Consider the following 22,388-nt stretch of genomic DNA (forward strand, 5'->3'; position numbering starts at 1 on the left):
GTGTCTAATGATTTTTATTTTTTTTTGAGTAATCTGAACCATCTGCCTCTAGATATTAAGGAGTTCACTCTTTAATCCAGATTATGGCTGACAAACTGGTTTTGGCATTCACGTTTCACTATCATTGTGCCCTTGAAGAGCTGATGTGACTGTAGAAACTCTCTTGCTTACAGTTGTTGGTATTGAGAACATTTTTGGTTTGCTTTGGCTTTCTTGTAGCTGCTTGCTTATAGCTCCTTTTTTCTTGAGAAGATGGCCTTTCTAATGAAAAGTATGTTGAGCAACCAGGTAAAGAACTTGGGACTTGGAGGTGGAGGGGAAGAAAGCAAAGAAGAAAGCACTCCTTCTGATCCAGCAGCAGCTGCAGGAATGACCAGAGAGGAATATGAGGAATATCAAAAGCAAATGGTTGAGGAGAAGTGAGTACCTGTTCCCTTATTACCAGTATGGGGCTGATTCTTGGTAACTTTGTGCAGATAAAAATAACCCAAGACAAAGCCAAACATTCATCGCTCTTCCCTTTTTTAAAGGAGACAGATCTTTGCTAGACTTTCTGAAATAAAAATTCCTGACTGGAAATGATAAATATGTTCCCCCCTTCCTCCCCCTCATCCTGCACCTCTCTCCTACAGTTCCCTGCTATCTCCACACCTTGATATGCTGGATTCATTCCTAGCTGATGTTACTTTATCTTTCAGATTTTTCCATAGGTACAAAGCTGTTTGTAGTGCAGGAGTTAATTCTAAAATGTGTATGATTTGTTCTCCTAGAAGTCCATGTGGAGTATGCTTTCAATACACGATCTTTTCTTTGTCCACATTACTTTTCCATGTCTGCCATCATAAATGAGTGCCATGCTTAATTGGATGATATTTATCTAGAGAAAAGTTTTAAGACGGTTATTTTTTGTACTTGTGTTTTCAGTTATTTCTTGTAAAATATAGTAAATTAGAACTTTTCAGCTGAATAAATTTCAATTTCATTTTGTCTTTAATTATAATCTTTACCACTTGCTATGTTTAAATATCAAAGCAGAATTAAAATAAAGGACTTAACATGTAGGAGTTCAAATCATGCATAATTGTAAATAAAACGGTTGACTTTTAAATCTCAAATGCATCTGTTCCTCTAATGGTCAATTACATAATGGTTGTGTAAATCCTTCACGTAAGGTGATTATAGGTGAAAGGTTAATGACTGACAGAATTTGAGGTATCCAGGTCTGTATTTAGCAGCAGCCATTTCACTCATAAAACCTTGAATAGGTATCCCTTAGTTTGGAATAAAATACGGAATGTTCTGCTATGCATTTTGTCAAGGGATATTTAAAAGAGAAATAACCACCTGCTGGCAGGAAGATGCTTCAGGACTGAGAAGCAAAACAGGATTGCTGAAACAGAAATAATTCTTTTTTCCAAGCATTTTCCCTGTGATGTTTTCAAGTGTGGCATGTGCCTGTTACATGCTGAACTCTGTTGAGGAATTGGTGCAGGAGGACTTCTGAAAGTACAGTTTGGAACTATAGTAGGAATGTTTGAAGTACTTTCCAAGAGAAAAATAGGACAGTGCACACTGGTATGGTTATGTAAATGTGTGTCAGAAACCTTTTGTCACAAGCAGAGCATCTGTTTCAGGGCTCTCTGGATTTTACCCAGTTTTCAGCTCTATGGGAGTGCAGATCAGAGAAGTGCCTTGCTGGAGTCGTACTTGGGTGGAGTTTGGCCTTTGTGTGACCATCCTGGCTCTGGGTTCTTCTCAGGTTTGGGGTTTGGGCTTTTATTTGGTGGCTAAACACACAAAAATGCACAGATTGCTGTTGCTCGGGAAAATGTGTAATACACAGGAACAAACAGGTGGCTTATGCTGGCAGCCTCTAGCATGGTCACAAAGAATTTTTTTCCAGTATCTCAAGAGTTTAAGCAAGAGGTGACCACCAGTTTGTGCTGCCTGTCACGGGCATTAGACTGTTGTGCAACTACTCTTATACCTGTTTCCTGTTCCCACAAAGCTCCATGTTCCAGGGAATTGATTAGATTCTCCATAACAGAAATGTAAATTAGGCCCACACTAGGGCCCAGGCAGTGTTGGGAGGTTGGCTGAGTGAGTTTTGCCAGGCCTTCCCATGATGCCAGGACAAGTGAAAAGCTCAGACCTTCCTGAGCAGAAAATCCCCTCCTGCCCCGCAGCCTCACAGGACACCTGAAGGGATGCGCAGTGGGAACAGCCCCATACAAGCTATGGCTAACGGCTCCTCTGGAGGAGGAGCAGGCAACAGAAGAGGGAGGTGGAGGAAGAGAAGGAAAATGTGCCAGAAGGGCTCAGAAAATCTCTTTCCAGTCTTTCCATCAATGACTGAAAGTAGTTTAAGAGGGCTCTCGTTTAATGTGAAACTTCTTGAGAGAGAAACAAAAAAAATTATTTGTGGAAGCACAGGAAAAATAACATTTAATCTTGAAAGTAGCTTTCATATGACAAAATACTTGAACAAAATCAATTTTGCCATAGAATTTTCATGATAATGCTTCTGGGGGAGAAAGGGAGACAGGGAAGGTGAAAGTTATCAAATGTGACCAAAAATCTTTGAGGAGACACATTTTGCAAATAAATACACAAATAGTCTAACTAAAAATTGTGCTGAACAGTTCTTAAATCTAATGAAAGCATTTTATGAGATCACAGATAAAAGAATTACTTTTCCATACAGGGAATCTGTGGAATTCATTGCTGTAGGATGTTCTGAAATAATAAATGGATGCAGAAAAGACCGAGAAAATTCATAGGTGACAGAGGCCACCCAGGGCTATTAGAGACAACAGTGTAGGGGCAATTTCCAGCAACCCTACACCACTGATTTTTTGGAAGCTGGGCAGTTTTGATACAGGATGCTTATCCTCCTCTTAAATTCTTTCTCTGAGTATCCACTACTGTCTGCTGTTGAAGATTGGACTCTAGGATAGGTAAACTTTTAGTCTGACCCAGAAGGACCGTTCTGCCGTTGCGTGTGGTGTTATTCTGTGAGGATGTGGTGGTTGTAGAACAGGAGCATAGGCAGGCAGCCACGTCTCAGTAAGTGCCCCAGCAGAGTAAGTGAGGAATAAGCCTAACTCTTCTGTTCTGCTTATTGGAATTGTTCATTGTTACAGTGAGAAATGTCAGCTAGTACACGTACAAACTCCAGACAAGTAGTGTTGGCTTATCCTTCATTCTTCACGGGACTCAAGGGAACTGTTCTGAGAACAAGCTTATGGTGCAGGAAGTCTGGCCCCTTAGCATTGCTCCTTTTGTGGACAAGTTACATAATTTTGGGAATAACTCCTGCGTGTAGCTTTTTGCAACTGAGCAACTGGCTCAGTGTAAAAGATCATATTTTATTAGTATCTTGAAGAAACATCTTTTCTGATTTCCAGGATGGAAAGAGATGCAGCATTTGCACAGAAAAAAGCAGAGCGAGCCTGTCTGAGGGTTCATCTGAGAGAGAAGTACAGACTCCCTAAGGTAAGCCTGTAGTTCTTGATCTCATCTAGTTCAGTGGCCAATTTTAAAACAAACTGACAACCAGCACAGAATTCTGAAAATGGCAAATTGCCTTAATTTTCATCACATCCAGCTCAGTACAGAAATGGAGGCCGGAACCATGGCTTTCCCTAGTGATTGCTCCTTTTAGACCCTTTTTTCTCTGTTCAGTAGATGAATCCAACAGAAAGATTCTTGCAATCCTTCTCTACACTGTCAGATCTGAAAAAGTTGAGCATCTGGTCTGACTGTTAGTATAAGTTCTTAACTTGGTAACATGCAACAGTTAAAAATAAAACTATAAGCAAATAAGCGGAGTCCCTGAAAACTCTGCAAGCTGTACACTTCTGCTAAACTTCTCAAGGTTTATTTTTAGTATCTTCTTCCAAGAAGTGTACGAAAACTGTCCATTCTTTTTTCTTTAGTCCTTCTGACACTGTCAAATTTTCCCAGGAAAACCAAAATACAGACAATAGAAGCTTCAAGCAGCAGAGAAATCTAGTTGTTTGTTAGAGGCTGTCCAGGCAGCTTCTCGATTGTGACAGAAAGCGCAGTTAGCATATAGGTTGACAGTATTTTCCTGGCATAAAAACACATGGATGCAAACAAGAATAGCTCTCGACTGTATTTAAAGTGTTTTCCTGGTTTAGAGGGAAGACATGCTCCTCTGTTTATTTTCTGATTCTTCCACATTTTCAGGGATTTAACAGCAGAACTCTTGTTTATCGAAGGTTTATCAAAGTATAGGCTTTAGCACTAAGCCAATACTGAGCATCCACAGATCTTGCCTATTAAAAGAAAAAGTTTTGAAACTTGAATATTCTGGAGATGATTTCCTGTTGCAAGATGGTGATACTTCTGTAATGAAGAAAGCTGGTATCTCGTCTAGGACTGTGGGCTGGAATTGAAGGGAGCTAACGGAGCGAGAGCCAGAGGAGGGCTCTGCAGCAGAATCAGGGAAGATTAGCCCACAGCGGGATCTCTGCATCCATTTTGACTGCAGGATTGCTGTGAAGGTCCCTAGGTAGGTGTCCCTGTGATAGTCTCTTTTATGGGCGTGAGTCAGGTGAGTTTTCTCAGCTTAGTGTTGTAGGACAAGGTTGTTAAATGGCGTGTGGTATACCAGGGCCAGCGGCTATTTACCTGAGTATTCTAAAGGATTTAAAATTAGGAATTGCCAAACTTACTGAGGCATGTAGCCTGCCATTTAACATCAGAAGATGGGAAATGTGAAGACATTTTCAAAAAGAAGCTCCCAGAGATATACAGAGAACAACAAATCAGTAGCTTACTTCTGTAACGGAGATGAAGGAAAACTACTACAGACAGCTACCAGAGACATGGGCAAAAATGATACGATGGGGAGAAGAGAAAGAAGACTTGTACCAGACAGCTCAGCCTTTCAAATCTGTTGGCATGCTCTGAAGGGATGACTGATCATAAGGGTGAAAATTATTAGTTCTAGGGGGTTTTTTAAAAACAAAGTTGAAAAAATCCTTTCCCCAAAAACTCATTAAAGAAAACAAACTGTTCACTGGGTGTGAAGGAATGTCCGTGGTCATGAATATTATTTTCCATTCATTTTGAAGACTTCTTTGTGCAAATTAGTATTGGGCCTTTTACTACTTTGCATTTAGGAGCTCCCCTAAAATCTGAGATTCTGCTCTGGGCCATGGAATTGGAAGGCTTTGCGTCTGTCCATGGCTTTCCAGCACATGGTTGTGGCGCGTGGCTGCAGCCCACTTGTGGTTTATGGTTTTATTCTGAGTGGGTTGCACTGTTAGCTCCAGCGTAGAGAAAGTAATTTGGGCTTCTGTGCTTGGAAGAATTGTTATTGCGTGATTTTGCATTCTTCTTCCATGGGCAGGAGATATGTAATATGGGATGGAGTAATCTATGTAGGATTTTGGATCATGCATCTGCTCTGAAGTGTGAAGCTAGTGTGAAGATGTTAGTGTTTCTGAAGATTTTATTTATATCCCACAAGGAAGCATTTGGTGATTCTTAGCAATTTGAGACCTTGTTTATATTGCTAATACTCACCTGCCATTTCTGAGTCATTACCACTTGTTTTCTAATCAGTACTTTCCAGTGATTTTTAATTAAAATGGAGGAAGGTAAAGAATCCATCTCACCTAAATTTAGCTGCTAAAAAATTTAGTACTTAACCCAAGCAAGTCATTTAAGGACTGTCATTGATGGAGAGACCAGCACTTCTAGGCTCATCTATCCAAACTTTCAGATAAGTAGTTTAAGGTGAAGTTGGGTCCCTTTCCAGCGATGTGTGCCTCTCTGAGGGAGGCCAGGTTGCTACCTTAGACCAGACAGCTGAAGTCAAGTGAGATGTATTCCACCCTTAAGACCCTGGTTCTTCCAGCGCTGTAGCTGGAATTAGCAGAACAACCCAGTCTTTGATTCCGTGCTCACAAACTGGAGCTTGAATCTGAACTTAGTGTGACCATGGAGGGCCCTGGATTTCTGGGTAGGGTCCCTGGTCATTGCCAGCTGGATGCCTTCAACTGGAGAAATGTAGGAAGTTGTGCAGGAAGCTGCAGGTGAGGGATAAAGGAACAGCGGAGATCAGGGTGTGAACGCAGTCTTAGTGACAGGATTGTGAACAGACAGGGAATCTGGTGGCCTTGCAACTTTGGACCTGGTTCACCAGGCACTTTAGAGCCCTATGCCTATGAAACGTGCACCAGGAGGCACTGAAGTCTCCTGGAGAGCAAGAAACTGCAGGTTGGAGGGCTGTCTTTGCTTGAATCAATGCTGTCTTAAGCAGAGTTATACAGAGTTCCCAGAGATCCATATAGTTCTGGAGACTGTGAAATATGGTTCAGACCCTTCTGAGAGCAGGATCTTTGTTTCTTGATCTGAATTATTCCACTGTGTACGTGCCTAACATTTATTGGCTTCGTGTTCTGATCTCTCATGTTTCTTTGGTTTAGCCTAACATGTTGTGTTACTCTGCAGTATTTGCACCATGACACAGGCTCTCTAGTTGCTGTTGTTGACTTGGTAGATTTACTGGGAAAGGAGGAATGTTTGAGCTTCTTCCTTCCACCCTGACACAGACAAGTAAACCATGTGCTCCCACAGCCTGTGATACCAGTGGGAGCCTTCCCTCAGCTAAACCTGGGTTGTATCCATCCCTGAACTTGAGTCTGTACGTAGTCAGTGAAAAAAGCTTATTTCTGGAAAGTCTTTGAAGACTCAGGTTTGCGTAGGCTCCTTATTCACAGGTTGTTAAAAGGTCATGTAGAGTTCTCCCAGTAATATCTAATCTTAGACCAGTGGTGGTTTGTATGCTATTAAACTGTTCTTATCCTGGTCACTCTTTCTTTCATTGCTTATAAAAGATTTCTAAAGAGATTTATTTTTCCATCTTCACTAAGATATCCTTCAGATACAGTTATGTCAAATACAACACTAGTGACTTGCTGAAAATTTATCATTTGAGCAATTTCCTCCTGGAAATAATGTCTGTTATCTGGAGTTGTCCAGTTGCTTTTCCCTTTGCAGACAGTGCTACAGCTGTCTGATCTGTGCTCTCTGTGTTTTTCATTCCATCTCTGGCAGTCAGCAGAGCTTGGGGCTTGCTGGTTCATCGGTCACATGAAGATATGGACTTTGTGTTTTGGTGACCTTTTGTGTATCATCCAGCTTCCAAATAGGATGAACTGAGATATGTTTAACTGAAGGCCCGGGCCCCTGCTCTGTGGCACAGAGCTAACCACACAGGTATTCAGCTGCTGGACTCCAAGGGATTTCAAGGAGATTAGAGTCTATATGGTCCTGTGAGTGTGAGCCCAGGAAGACAGAGGTCTGATTATTATAGGAGTAATTCAAATATTCTAGTGGTATATGGCTCGCATTTCCCAGACCCTTCTACCCTGGGATGATGGCCCTAGTCAAGGTTGAGAACTATCCGTGCCACTTTTTAGTCTATATTAATTAAGCAGCAGTAAAGAAATTAACTATCACCGGGGAGTTCAACACATTCAAAATACGCTCAGCTAACAAATTAATAATGCCCTGGCGTACTTCATTCATAATTGCCCAGGGTTACTGTCACAGAAATCACCTAACAGCAGGGAAGCAAGTCAGCTGAGGCCTGCAGGTGCCTATCTTGTTAGGACCCAACTCAAACATTGAGGGAAAAGTCTTCCCAGGAGCCATCAAGTCTTGTGATGTTAGCTTTGTAAAAGCACAAGCATTGTAAGGGATTGTCTGAATCTGAAATACTGTCACACCTTCCAGCACCTACAGGAGGAATACATTATCCTGAAGTGAGGAGGACAAATGCAAGGTTGCACAGCTGCAGGATAGGCCTGTCCGTCTGAAGGCTGTTATGCTGGTTTAGGCTGTGTTCTTCACTGGCCATCCATTACCTGATATCTGCTCAGCATTCATCTGAATACTGGTTCTACTTGGATGAAATAAGTTGTGCTGTAAGAGCCAGTCCATGGCCCAGAGTTGCCAATGGAGTAGTTGAAGATGAGGAAAAGAGCTTTGAAAACATTTCTTTTTATTGTACTATTTTGCAGGATTTAAAAGGAGGCACTTTTGGATTTTTTTGGAAGTTAGTCATAATATTTTTAATGAAAATATTTTAAATGAAAAAAATCTGTTAAACAAACAACATCTCTTTGTAAAGGTGTTCTTTCCTGGAAACAAAATTTCCAATTGTGACTGGGAAAAAAAAAAAAGCTATTATTTTAAAATAGTTAGAGATTTCTGATGTAAAAATTTTGATGTGGTAAAACATCACACTGTTCTTCTATGGAAACAGGTTTTTGTGTGTAAAATTTCTATCAAACCTAACTAGCAATATTAGACCTCCTCACACAAATGATTTGTTCTTTCCCCCTTGAACTGAGTGGGAAGGATTTAACCTGTCCAAAGGTATTAAAAATACCAAAGATAATTTGCATCCTTTCTTATCCTTGCTCTGGAAGGAATTTGAGAAGATGAGTGGAAGTGTTGGTCAAGATTACATTTATCAGGTTTCCTGACCTATCCCTCTGGAGTCTTGCTCCCGGATACCAAATTCAGGAGTCCACCAACAGACTGGGTTTTCCCAGCAGATTATTTAAAGCCATCACATATTCCCACTGTCTTCAAGGACTGATCTTTGACCTTATAGCCACCTCTGCATACATCATCTCCACTACCTCCTTCTGCAGCGCTGAACCTTTTTAGATAGCTCCTCTAGTAATTACTTTTCTTTCTCCTCAAAGTAAATTAATAAATTAATAGGGAGTGTCCATTCAATCACTTCTGTCTACATCCAGGTCTGTGGGGACACCGATGTTGTTTGGCTGTCTGTGAGCAGAGGGTTGGTGGTTCCACGTGTTCCCTTTCCTGTCGGGGGCTTTTGGTGGTGCTTCTGGCCCTGGGCTAGTAGAGTCCTCCAGCTTGGCAGGAGCCGCCAGATGTGAAGGGTTCCTTGTGGAGGGTGCCTTTTAAGAAGGTCTACCATTTGCCAGCGGAGGGTTTTTTGTGCAGTTTCCTCAGTGCCCTGTGAATCTAGTGCTAAAGCTAACCTCCTAAATGAACCTGTGCTGGGGCATGCTCTTCGGTGCTGGAGTGCCATCACAGAAACTACTTGACAGCCCCTAACACAGTTTCGTTAGATTCCATTACCTGGCATGACTTGGGATCAAAGGCAGATATGACTGATGAATTAAAAAACCTATCATAGAACCTTCAAGCAATAGAATTGAAAGTTTATGCATTTTCTGTGGCAAGCACTATTAAATACTAAAACATTTGCAACCATCTTTGCCTACTGAAGCATCAGAAATGCCAGAAGAAAAGGACCCAACAGTCAAGTGATAAAAAATTAACCAAGTTACCTAGGCTCAGAAAGTGATTATATAATGTAAACACAAATCGTAAATCATCTATTTTTTTTCTCCAGTTATTAGTTTGATGCTGTTTCTAACCCTGAGCCGCCAAAGGCCCTCTAGTGCCACGTTCATGAAATTGCACCACTCTTAAAACAATCATTTGCTTGAACCCTAAAGGCAAATTACAATTTGGCTCAAAAGTGATTCAGTCTTGTGACTTAGATAAAATTATACTATTTGTATTTAACCAGTCAGGTAGGCCTCATTCATAGTCAGGGATAAAAATTGCATTTTTCTCTAACTTTGAAAACAAGGTTTTTGCAACCAAAACATTGCTAACTGACTTTCCAGAAGGAGAGGAGCTGTCTTAAAGTATGGCAGAATGTTTTGAGACAGGTACTGGGGAAAAACGAAGCAAGAGAAGTAATGCTGTTGAGAAACCTCAAATAAGCAACTTCTGCCTGCCTTCCTAGTATGTCAACGTTGAACAAAGCTTTCATAAGCAAATTTGAAGTGAATACAATTCTATATAAAAACTTTATTTCAGATCAGCAAACTCTCTGTAAGGACATTTTGACTTTTAAAATTATCTGAAGTTACAGTTTGTCATCTTCAAACATAAAGGCATATTGCTACACCTGTAGCTGCTCATTCAAATGACCGCTTTAAGTGGAAGTATGATTAGCTCCCGTGTCTTTCTCAGATAGTTATCAAGGTCACACACTGACTTGCACTTGAACTTTGATCTCTCTCTCTTTCCCTGGAGATGGTGCTGTTACGGCTGCAGGTCGCTCTGCAGCGATCCCCCTGTCTGCACCGTGTAGTCTAATTTAGTTTCCAGGCATTATCAAGCTGCAAACAGCACGGATCGTCTGTGATGCATCCTGCTTGTCAGGGATGGAGGTGCTGAGCTCTTTCAGCTTGCTGAGGCGTAGACCGGGCACGTTGCCTGGGCGCAGCACGAGGTCTGCGCGGTCACCGGGCTGGGTGGAAGCACAGGATCCGCTCCACGTGCGTGAGGCTGACGTTGTTCCTGCAGTAGGTGTGTTGGGAGCTGCTGGCACTCCCCCACAGCTATAGCCTGACAGCAGAAAGACTAGAGAAATGCACCGTGTCTTCAGATTCCCTCTGGACAGAATATCCATCTGGAAGAGAAAGGAATATGCCTGGAAAAACAGATACAGGTTAGTGCATGACCAGTATTGTGTACAGGTGCAGAAGAATGGCAGATTATCCACTGTGCTCTTCTGTATTCATCAGTTGCAATATACCTTTTGTCCAGGATGTTCAGCACAGTGATGAGAAAGAGATCAAATCCTGAGGGCGAGTTTAATTACCAAAAGATAGATTACGCAAAAAAATGAAGTACAGGATTTCAAGTGGGTGATTGGATTGTAGGCCTAAATCTCTAAACACCAGCATTTTAATTAGCAGCTGAGTATTAAAATATCATTAGTCTTTGTTTTCCTTTTGGAGGCATACACTGAGCCAGCTACTGAACAGCATTTGCCCAAGGCCTCACCATATCCTGCCAGGCCCCAGCTTTAGCTCGCAAGAAGGGCTAGTTTCAAAGGCTTTGGGACACTTACGTGCCCAGCTGTCAGCTGAAAGTCAGTAGAGCTGGGTGTCTCTCTCTGAGTCTGGAAGCCTGCAATCCGTGGTGCTTCCTCCAGTTCTGAGGCGTATTTGGGTCCCCATGGTCGTCCCTGGCTGACACCCCCTAGCACCCGAGAGCACACAGTGGCCACCTGCCCCCTCCTCATCAGGATCTCAGCTTCGGTATATGCCAAGCGGTCTTTGGGGCCAAATTTCAGTAATAACGGTAGAAGGCTTGCCTCCAAGGCAGGACAGGAGCTCTAAGCTAGCAAAGAAGTTAAGCATAGCCTTAGCTTTGCTGATTTGCGGTGATTGCAGTTGAATTTTGCAGGATTTGCTTCTCTGCGTTTGTGTCTACCTATATAGCATTTCTTGGTTGAAGGTCTGTTTTCATCAGCCCTTATGAAAACATATGTTTTATAGGGAAGAAAATGAAATTATTACATACATGCATGCTATATGTCTCTGAAAAAATTCAACTCTAAGATACAACATTCTGGCAGAAAAATGCTCTCAAACCTGTGATAATGCATTGATTATGTTTTAAAATGAAAGTATTTTTAGGTAGTCTAGTATGGGATAGAAACCTGGAATATTACCGGTATCAATCACTAGCACACATTGTAAATGAAAGCATGAAATTCAAGACTAAGCAGGGCCCCCTTTTCAGTGCAAAATCTAAAGCTCCATGCTATCTGGGCCAGATTTATAAGAGAAAGCAGTCCCTTAATGAACCTAATCCTATTAACAGAATTGTCAACTTAGGTTTGTCATCAGAAAGATGTTCTTAGCCATGAGACATTTGATCTATGGACAACTTTTTCATCTTCGGAGTATTCAATTCATCACCTTCATACAAAACATTCTTTAAAAATTATATAAGTACATAAATATTTTAATTTAAAACAAAACCACACCAAACTCTTTTATTCACTTACTGCCTTTTTCCTGAACTGGGATCCGGTAATCAGTTAACTTCAAGGTCTAAACACAGGGGCTTGAGGTGATGGTACCTGTGATACAGGAGAGGAACATCTGATCCCGGGCCTGTCCAGCCTGTCCAGAGACACAGGCTGCAGCATGGTGACCTCCCCCATGGGCCCCACTACCCTTTTCACATCACTGGTCTGCACCGTGTGTCCACCATGTCACCTCTAAAGCCACTGCTCTCTCTCAGGGTATTGTCACATCAGTGCTGAGTGTTGGGGGTTGTGATAGAAGAATTTCTAGCACCTCAGGAAGTGACTGTGTTATCTGCTCCAAGCAGGTGGATCCCTTCCCCTAGTCAAAGGACTGCTCTACAAGATTCTCAGTTACTGAACAGCAGGATGTTTTTTGTTCATTGATATTTAGAGAGAAGGAGTATTCAGATGCAATCAGGTGTCTTTTCAATAACAAGTGCTGCTTAAGACATTAGAAAGGAACGCTTCTTACTGTGAAAGGGACATGGAGGCATGTAATCTCAAACGGCTCTTGCTCTATTGTGCTGTGATGGGAATATTGTTAAAACTTGATTTAATGAATAGTGCTGTTCCAGAATTAAAGGATTTTTCACTGTATGCAGTGAAAACATTACATAAGCTCTAGCTGTGCTGCGGGGGATGCGTATTGACCAGGCAGAAAGAGAATCTTGTCTTGGGCAAAGCTCTTCACTGCGCACAGGCTTTATGTAAGTATGTGAAAACAAGTACTTGCTAAGCTTGAAGAATTCTTTTGCTGATCCAAATGTTTTCTTGATAGGCCAGAGTGAAACAGCTGTGGATCCACTGTGGAAAATGGAGTCATGATGTGTCTGTCAGGACTGCTCCCTGGGAAGGTGCAGGCCGGGGCGATGGGCGCCGCGGCACAGGCTGAGCCCACAGCCCCCGCGCGGCCCCACAGGCTGGAGGAGCTGGGGCTGGTGGCAGGGCCCAGGGATGCTCCGGGAAGGCGAAGCATGGTCTGTCCTGGGAAACCAGTCACCACGCCAGGCTCAGCGGGGACCAGCTTGGCACAGGCACAGCTGTGACCTAGCGGGGGCCTGGCACATGCTGAAATGGGGTTTTGGAGCCCCGGGTGCAAGGGGATTCTCCCTGAGGCCAGTTTGGGCAATGACATGGTGGTGCCTGCGAGGCCCAGAGAGCTGGGGTGTCACACAGCCTCTGCACACCCTCCCTGTGCTCCAGACTCTGCTCTCTGTGCAGGGATGGCACGAGAGGGTGTTTGTAAGAGAGAAGGCTGGTGGTTCCAACCTCGAACCTCCTTGAACCTGCCTGTGAGGTACCTCAGCCCGTGGGTGGCACGGGTCAGTGCTGCTGTATTGCTCACCACAAATCCCACCTGTGGGTCAAGGCATGATGAACTCTGATTTTGTATGTAACTCACTGGTGCATTACAGGTGATCGATCACCATGTCAGGGCTGGATTCACCTACTAAAGGATCTCTGTGCACAGGCCTAGGTAGATTTCATGGCAGGGTAAGTTCGACATAAGGAAAGCAGTACATTGCACAGTGACGCTGGAAAACAGTTTAGCTCCTCTGTGCATTATTCTGTGAGCTTTGATCTCTTTTGTTTACTCAGACTTCATATAAACAGATGTTTAGACTGTCTGTTTTCTGCTTACACCTGTGTATCATGTATGTGTAAAGAACTCTGTGTTATATTGCACCTGTAAGAAAATGGATCTGACTGACTACATCAGATCCATTATCGGGGTCAAAGAGTATTACCAGGCTCTAGGACCGTGTTGCCTACACCGTTGAATTGTCAGGGTAGTGCCTGTCCCAGTTTTGGCCTGGGCACTCTCCCAAGCAGTTCCAGGGCCGCTCTGGGGGTTAGGTCAGGCATTCCCAGGGGGCAGTGAGATGGGACCACCCTGTTTGGTATGGCAAGAGAGTTCAATAGCATCGCAGTGGGTTGTTTCAGGCCAGCTGGCCTTGGGGCAGGAGACTAGTGCCAGGCATATTTAATTTACTAGGATAGTAAATTAGTTGCTTCTGTGTTCTCAGAGATCCTAAAAGGGTGGCTAAACACTTGCAGAGACCTGTGGAGATTAAAGTCATCAGGAGAGACTTTCTGACTTTCAGAAGTGAGTGCTTGGAGCTGCAGGATCACTGGGTATTTGGACATTTGCAGCATTAGCCTGACTTTAAGAACATCCTGTGGGGAAAATCTGATCTCTCCATGTGAAAAAATAAGCTTTACCTTATTTCCACCAGACTTTAAAAAAAAACCCAAGTAAAATTAGAAACTTAGTCCTCCATTTCCATTTCAAATAAAAACAACAGAACTAGATCTGTCAAATTTTAGAAGATAAGAAGCCATACCTATCTGATGTGCTTCTTGGCTGCTTGTTGAGCAGCCCTGTCCTGCTGAAGCTCATACTAGGTCTGCTCAAAGGCAGGCTAAATGCCAAGTGGGTAGAGGAAGGTGACTTGGGCAGAACTGTACTGCTTTAGACTGCATCTGAATATGTCCTTCTTTGAACCCCTGAACTGCATTGTGCATCACATCTCAGACTTCAGTAGGACAGGGGGCTTTGGTGCAAGAATGTGCCGAACAGTTGTTCACACGGCCAAAGTGGCGTTTGTGTACGCTGTATGGGCATCTCTCCGCACCATACACAGTAGTGTGCAGCGATGAAGTCTTACATTACAAACAGTTCTAAAGAAAAGAACATGTGTCATTGTCTGTTTAGTACTTTTATTGCTCAGTAATTAACCCGGTATCTTTTTTTTATCATCATCTACTGCTACTTGGGAGAATTTCAAAAGGTCTAACTCATCCAGTAGCTACCACTGGCTGATTAGAAGCTTAACACATTTTTTCCTGCTACACAATCAATAAAGAACACTTTGGGTAATTGGGATATTGTTTTCTAGCTCCCACAGATCTGAGAGCAGCAACCCTTACCCAAAGGGGTCAAGAGATGTCCTCGCCCACTTTAGGCACATAGTAGTAATGATCACGGGGAAAAATCAGGTTAAAGGGAAGTACAGTTATTGCAAACATAAAGCTGTGCAGCTATATGTAACAGTAAATAGTGGCTATTCAGTCAAGCATCCCCATCTGCCTGTCCTTGCTAAGGCCTGAAACGACACAGACATTGCTCATATATGTCCCTCCATTCATTCTTGCGTTCATTCATTCATGCAAACCCAAGACCCCTCTCACTCGCAGAAACACCTCCTGCTGACAGCACTGCTGCTTATTCATATCAGGCCTTTGCTGCTGTCATGCTTCATTTTGAAGATGTAATGAGGCATTAATGCTTATCTTTGATGTGTGAACTGTGTCAAAATATCCTGTTCTTCTGAGCTCTGGATCCATCAGAATCCACCATAAAATGTGAACAAAATCGCCATTGTTTGAAAAATTGACATAGCCCCACTGCTAGAGCGTTTCAGCGGGCAGCAGGAAGCAAGTATGAGCAGCACTTACTGCGTCTCAACCCTTTTAATTGCTTAACCAGTTCCTTCTCCTGTCTCCTCCTGGTTTCTCAGACTCACACCGAACCTCCATCCTCTCTTGTTTTCTAAGTCCTCCTATTGTCCCACTTACCAGCTCTGCAGCGCTGCTCTGATTATGTGCCAGGCAGTCCCTGCTCCTCACCCAACTCACAGAGGCCAGCCAAAGACCTAGATATAATTTAGGCATGGTTTGGGGAAGATGGGAACCTTTTTTCCAGCAATTATTCCCTAAGTGTAATACATCCTCAGGAAGGCTTAAGTTTAGTGCTGATACCTAAAGCAACCCACCAACAAATGATTTGGGGAATGGTACCCACACAGTTTTTCTAAAACTATTGCTTCATCGACCAGATCGCATGACAGATGATTGTCTAGGCAGTATATTGCAGCACATTATTTGGTGGATACAACTAATTTGTAGTGGATTTCCTGCAGTATCGTTGTGTTACCACAGTTAACACATAGGGCAAAGATTTCTAAAATGGCAAGTGACACTGAGGGCTTCTGTTCTGACACTACTGAAACTCTTCAAAGAAATGTAATCGACGTTATCTGAAAAATCTTAGCACTTGTATGCTGAATTCACTTTGAAAAATCTGTGCATATGTTTTTGGTTCTCCCTAAAACAAACGAATTAACAAAAAGAGGCTCATTGGTAGATCCTGGAGTAGCAGCAGTATGTACTGGTTTTATTTTCTGCTTTTTGTATCAGAGTGAAATGGATGAGAATCAAATTCAGATGGCTGGAGATGATGTGGGTTTGCCAGAAGAGCTCCAGAAGATGGTGGAAGAAGACCAGGAGGAGGAGGAGGACAAGGACTCTATCCTGGCACAGCTGCAGAACATCCAGAATATGGACATGGATGCGATCAAAGAAAAGGCACAAGCCACCTTCACCGAAATCAAACAGGCTGCTGAGCAGAAATGTTCTGTGATGTAGAAGAGACACCACTATCCAAAGGCTGTGAATTCAGTCTTGTCTCGCAGGGGCTGCAGAGTGAGGTCACGCAGAGGAATGCACTTAGCTCTATAGCATTAACTGTACATATAGAAAAGTGAGAGAGAGACTTTAAAACCCCGAGGGGGGTGTCAAAATTTACCTGCTGTGACTGCTTAGTGCAAAGTTAGAACTGGTCCTCATTTTTTGACATAACATTTTTCCCCTTTGAAAAAACTGACTTCAAAAAAACTAATATTGGAGGAAAAAATGTGCCTTTTTCCATTTTTTTTTTCAAAAAGCGATCAGTATGCTATTAAATATGTATTTTTTTTAGCAAAATTGTGCTTCTGATGCATAACATATAGGTAACTGCTCATTTAAAACTGCTTTCAGAAATAAAGATATATTTCTAAGAAAAACATGTCTGTTTCAAACCTTTTGAAACAATTCAGATGTTGACATTTTCTACAAAAACTTTTTTTAAAAATGGTTTTGACCATCTCTGTATTAAATAGTGCAAATGACAAAAAGTGAAGCATATAGCTCTACAGCTTGGGACCAGGATGTCACCATCTATAGAACTGAGTGGGAACTTGTAGAAAACCAAGTCTTGGCAGCTCTTAGCGAACTGTGGTCAGTCAGCAATGCAGACGTCTCCAGGCTGCTTTCATTTCACAGCTTCTTGGTCTTGCAGCTCGAATGTCAAGTGACAGCAGTGTCCCTCTGCTTGGCTCCTCTGTGTGCCAAATTCTGAGGCTCAGGGTATGAGCAGATAACTTGCATAGGCTAAAATGAGCTCACCACATTTATCGTAGGAGTTACCTCTGTACGAGGCTATACGTAAATCTGGCCCACCTGGAAGATGATGCCAGGGTAGGGCACCTGAACCCTGAGAAAAGGCTTGGCTTGCACTAGGTCTAAATCTGAGTCTGTAGACAGGCAGGGCCCAGTTCAGTGGTTGTAGATTCAGGACCCAGCAAGATTTGCTTTGCTGTTTTTCAGAGCTTTTTCTGGGGAAAACCTCAGCAGGTGGTGGGCTGGTTGCCTCCCACTCCCCAAAAGTGGAGCTGCTGCTGGCTGACGGTGGGAGGTGGGAGGAGTGCGGCCGCACGCCCAGCAGCTGGCTGGCTGAGGGATGGCTGCTGCACCCCGCAGTGCTGCGGCCCGGGAGCCCCACACAGCCCGGGCAGGCAGCGATGGGCCAGCAGCAATCATCGCCGCCGGCCCGGGGAGCAGAGCCCTGTGCTTACAGCAGGTAGGAGCATCAGTCTGTCTCTGCGCTTGCATAGCCAGAGCAGTTGTCACCCATCATGACCCCCACAGAAGCTGCACAGGGATGGTGTTGACAGTGCTGCTCCCGAGGGGCTCAGATATTCTGTAAAATTAAGGACTTCGTAAATTCTTCAGGAACTACCCTGTGAATAAAATTTGCAAATGAATACACGTAGCACCTTCCTACAGGTTTATAAGTCTCTTTCTCTCTTTCTCTCTGATTCCACCCAGTTAAGTAAAAATACTAATTTTAAATGAATAAATGCACTAAGTATGGTTTGTCTTCCTTCCTTCCTTCCTTCCTTCCTTCCTTCCTTCCTTCCTTCCTTCCTTCCTTCCTTCCATCCTTCCCTCCTTCCCTCCTTCCCTCCTTCCTTTTCTGTATTTTCACTCTTATCTCTTTCTCCTCTCCACTCCCCTCCTCTCTCATTGTTTCTTCCTTAAGCCTGGTATCAGGTGTTGGTCTGTGAAGTGCAAAAGGTACAATTACAGTGCACTCCAGATGTGAAATCCATGCTGATCTGAGGCCCCTTTGCCTGGGCTGGGCCGCATCCCCCAGCCCCACGGAACAGCGGTGGCTCTGCCAAGCCCCAGTGACTGACCGTGACTTGCTGGGAGCAGCTGGGTGATCCAAGGGAGCAGCTTTGTGGAGGGTCCCATCACCCACAGGGAGGATCCACTGGGAGTTGCAGTGGCCAGCCAGGTGTCCCCGGTACTAGGCACAGGAAAAATGCCTGCCTTTGTACCTGGAAATGTAAACCAGGTCTTGTAAACACCTTTAGTGCCTCCATTAGTCACTCCCTGGGCACATTCACGATAACAGGACCTGTTCATCCTATCTGGCAGTCCCAAGAAAATACAATTACTTCTTCCTCGCTTCTTTCTTAAAAAATACAGAAGTTGTTGAGTTTACCTCCCTTGCTTTTTCCAGAGGATGCCCTGGGCTGTTCAGAGAGGGATGTCAGTGGCTCTTGTATTGTAACAGGTCATTTCTCTAGCGGAGAAGCCCTACCTTCAGCACGTTCGTCAAGCATCGGAGCAGGTAATGCTGACTCAATCTCAAACACTCTGCCTAAAACCACCAGGACTTTTGATCCAATTTCTGTCTCTTGGGTTCCTTCTCTCACATGTCACCAGAGAATTTAATTATCTATGTGGAAAGCCAAGTAGGACTTTTAAGAGGTCTTTACATAAAGTGGTTAAAATAGTCACCAGCTCAGCTCAACCAGCCTTTGGTTTGTAAGGCTCAATCCGTTTTCCTCCGTATTAATCTGGTAAGTGTCTCCATACTGTTCTGCTACTTTACAGACTGAATTGTCTTATCTATAAAATACCGAAGTAAACAAGCCTAAGGCTTTTGACCTTTGAATTAAAATGTGCCTGGGACATCCTGAAAATCTCACTGAAAGCAGCTGGTGGTTTAAAGGAGCTAATTAAATTCGTCAGCACATATAGGATCAGCATTTTCATGGTTTAAAGGGTCAGAGAAGAAAGTACAGTTAGAATCACCAAACAAGCGATTAATGAGATTCCAAAAAAATGTCAGGGCTGGCAGAGGCAAACGGGGCTGAGAGAGGGCTGGAGGCTGGCGTGGGACGGAGGCCCCCCCATGCACAGCGCAGGATGCTCCCCAGCCCTGGCAGCGGCTGCGGCCGTGCTGATCGGCTGCTGGGAGGGGAGTCGGCTGCCTTAGGCACCACTTTTAGAGCCAGCGACGTAAAACCTCTCAGTCTGGAGTGGCAGAGCTGGGCTACATCCCAGGAGGGGCTATTTTCTGAGCTCCTGAGCACAGTTTCCCTCTGGGGCTGGTGTCAGGGCTTTCCCTCTGCCCCGGGGCTGGCATCAGGCCGTGCACAGGAGCAGCAGGGCACCATAGGTCATGGCTGCGTGGGGGGCCAGCACCGTTGCCCCAGATCCCCCTGAGAGCCCCCACGTGGAGCATCGCAATGGCCCGGGCACAGCTTGTGTGTGCATGTGTGTGTGTGCTAGCACACATGTACAGGGATGCACTTGTACATGTCTCTGTGTGTGTTGTGTGTGCGTGTCTGTGTTACGTGTGTCTCTGCGTGCGTGTTGTGTGTGTGTGTGCCGCATGGAAGAGGAGCAGATTAAAGCGTTAGGTCACATGGGAGCTACCGCTGGATGGACCCCACCTGGGATTTGGGTTCTTATCGTTAATAGGATCGCTGGAGCTCAAGGCTGTCATCCCATCAAGATAAATGCCTCTAGTGCCCACTTTTAAGCAATCCGAATTCAATTAGGCTAATTGGAAAACAAGTAAAGAAGGATTGCATTAATGCAGCCTTACAGCATGAACCTCCACGCCTTTCCTGCGGAGGGTGGCTGAGCGTGGCGAGCCTCGGTGCCGGAGACCTTGCACCAGGGCCGCCCCGCTCCCGGAGCAGCCGCCGCTCACTCCTGCCCGTAGCCAGGCTGAGCACCAGCCGCAGCTCGGTCCACGTGTGCTCGGGCACTGCGCCGCGCAGGAGTCGGCTCAGCACTCTGCAGGGTTCCTGTGGGCTACAGGGTGCCTGGTAAGAGGTGGACAAACACAGCTGACTCTCCCAGGGGCAGAAAAATCTCACCAGAGAAAAAGCAGGAGGTGACTGTCAAGGCATGTGTGATGCAGTGACGGAGGAGGCAGCAGCTTCCTCACACAGCGTGCTTTCAAAAAGGTTCTTAAACTGCACCCTTAGGAACTTCTGGGGAGAAAAGCAAAGCCAGTTCTTTCAGACTTTAACAATCTGTTGGATGGTACAGAATATGCAAACTGCAGCAGGATGCAGGTTCCCACTGGGCAAACATTTCCCCCTTTTCTTCACTCCCCCTTTCCCTTGCCCCCTCCCCTTGTCGATTTGCTGTCTGCCCTCAGAAGTCCTGTTTATCTTTCAGGGAGGGGCTCCCTGCTGCACATCACTGGTCTGGAGAGCCAAGTCCCACCTGCAGAGTGACTTCAACTTCAAATGTCTGCTCTGCAAGGCAGTAATTATTTCAGCTTGACAGAAAGACAAGACAGGATGAAAGGAAGCAAGAATCTGTGGCATTTTATGATGCTGATTTCATGGTGCGAAGACACGTCCCGTACGTAGGTCTCAGAAGCACCAGTGGGATCAAAACTATTCCCATTTAGTCTTCACTATCCATGCATGGGAAGGAGGTATAGCAGACAGCTGTGCTCTAGAGGTTGTCCAACTTGAGAATTTTCGTTAGCTTCCAAACATAATTTCAGCAGTAATTGTTGTAATAATACATTGCAAAAAACTAAAAAAAGCGATGTGGGATCCATACCCTGCTCTGGGGGGTGGAAGTGCTTTTGCCGTACACTGTGATTAACAGCAAAAAGAATTGAGTCTTATCCCTGTATTTGACATTTTTGACAGGTGCCCTCAAAGCAGCCTCTGTGCCAGGACCCAGTGCCCTTTGTGCCACTTCCTGCCAGACCAGAGCCTGGCTAAATGGGTTTTGCTCCTTCCTCTCGCCTTGATATCTTGCTACAACAAGCAAAATCGATTCCCAGGTTTGTCCAGGGCTTCTGGAGGGATAGGCATGTTTTGTGCTGGTTGTGAGTGCCATAAAACCCCAGCTCCAAATTAGAAGAAATTAGGGACATTGCACAGTCCATTCAACTTCACTAATAGAGTTCTTGGGAAATACACATGTAGATTAAAGGAACACAATGGACTCTGGCTGATTGCTTTGAGTACCCTCCAATGCCCCTACAATGGTAGTGACTTGCTTTTCATATCGTGCACAAAAGCCACACTAACCTTTTCTTGTCTCTTCTGTTGGCCTCTTCCCTCTTTGCCAACGGATGGCTGAGTTCTTTCGGCCCCAGCCCACCCCCGTCAGAAGCAGTCAGTGAAGGCAAACCTCACCTGGAGCTAGCAGGAAAAGCTGAGCGCTTCTAAAAGGCATTCACTTTGGGACATCAGACCGTAAACCTTAAAGAGGGGTGGGCACTGGCAATCTTTGTTTTGAAGCGATTCCTCTGGAAAAATCTACACAAAATGCATCCTCTTGTGGTGGGGGAGAAGCAAAAATGAAGATTTGTTGAGAGAGGTCATACTTTTTGTTAGACTATCTAATATATTTGGAAGAAGCAGCAGCAGTGGTGTTTTTTACTCACATACACTCTCATCAGGCTTGAAACAGAAGCATCACCAAAGCTAACTGCAGGCTGAAAACCACTCTGGACGTGACTGTGTTTGTCCCTGAAACCATCTGGGATAAAAGATGGCTGGTGTCTCAGAGGAACCAGCAAGTGCTAGCAAAAAACCTGACCGAGTGACGGGAAGACAAAAGCAGAAAAATACTGATGCAGAAAAGACTGTGCTGGAGGCAGGAGACGTGGTGCTGCTGCCTGGTTCGTACTGTGCTGAGCCCATGTCCTGCCCCAAGCCAAGTGCAAAGCAAGGTGTGGGCTTTGGCTCTCTGCCTTACTTCCAAGAGCGGTTTGTGCATCTCCCACGGCGCCATGCCCTGCCCTCCGGCCTCGCAGCCCCACTCACGCCGTGGACGACAGCGTCACAGCACCGGCTCTTCTCACAGGGACTGTCCTATACCAACACATCGGGCAATTTCCTCAGAACTCTTGCCTAGCGCTTTCCCCTGACTCCTGCAGGCCGGAAGGCAGAGCCACCTCCTTCACATGTCCCCAGCATCCGTTCTCGCCAGGGGCCCGCGCGCGTCCCCGCCGGGTCTGTAAACCCGGCTTTGAAGGCAGCCAGATGCCGGGACAAGGGACCGGAGCATCGACTTTTTACCC

General features: G+C 44.7%; 1 protein-coding gene and 1 long non-coding RNA gene across 2 annotated transcripts; both read left to right on the plus strand.

Annotated features, from left to right (window-relative positions):
- The first annotated feature begins 62 nt into the window (after nucleotides 1-62).
- Nucleotides 63-16,910, plus strand: CPLX4 (complexin 4). The gene is made up of 3 exons (XM_026865907.1): nucleotides 63-419; nucleotides 3,408-3,495; nucleotides 16,124-16,910. The coding sequence occupies exons 1-3, from the start codon at nucleotides 253-255 to the stop codon at nucleotides 16,349-16,351; spliced, it is 483 nt and encodes a 160-aa protein (XP_026721708.1). The 5' UTR covers nucleotides 63-252; the 3' UTR covers nucleotides 16,352-16,910.
- Nucleotides 16,911-17,984: 1,074 nt separating this feature from the next.
- LOC113489873 lies at nucleotides 17,985-22,382 on the plus strand. Its single transcript, XR_003400104.1, has 3 exons — nucleotides 17,985-18,897; nucleotides 20,516-20,687; nucleotides 21,765-22,382. It is a non-coding gene; the product is annotated as an uncharacterized LOC113489873 (long non-coding RNA).
- Nucleotides 22,383-22,388: the final 6 nt, after the last annotated feature.

This window comes from Athene cunicularia (assembly GCF_003259725.1).
Source record: "Athene cunicularia isolate RWA chromosome Z unlocalized genomic scaffold, athCun1 chrZ_part1, whole genome shotgun sequence".
NCBI lineage: Eukaryota > Metazoa > Chordata > Aves > Strigiformes > Strigidae > Athene > Athene cunicularia.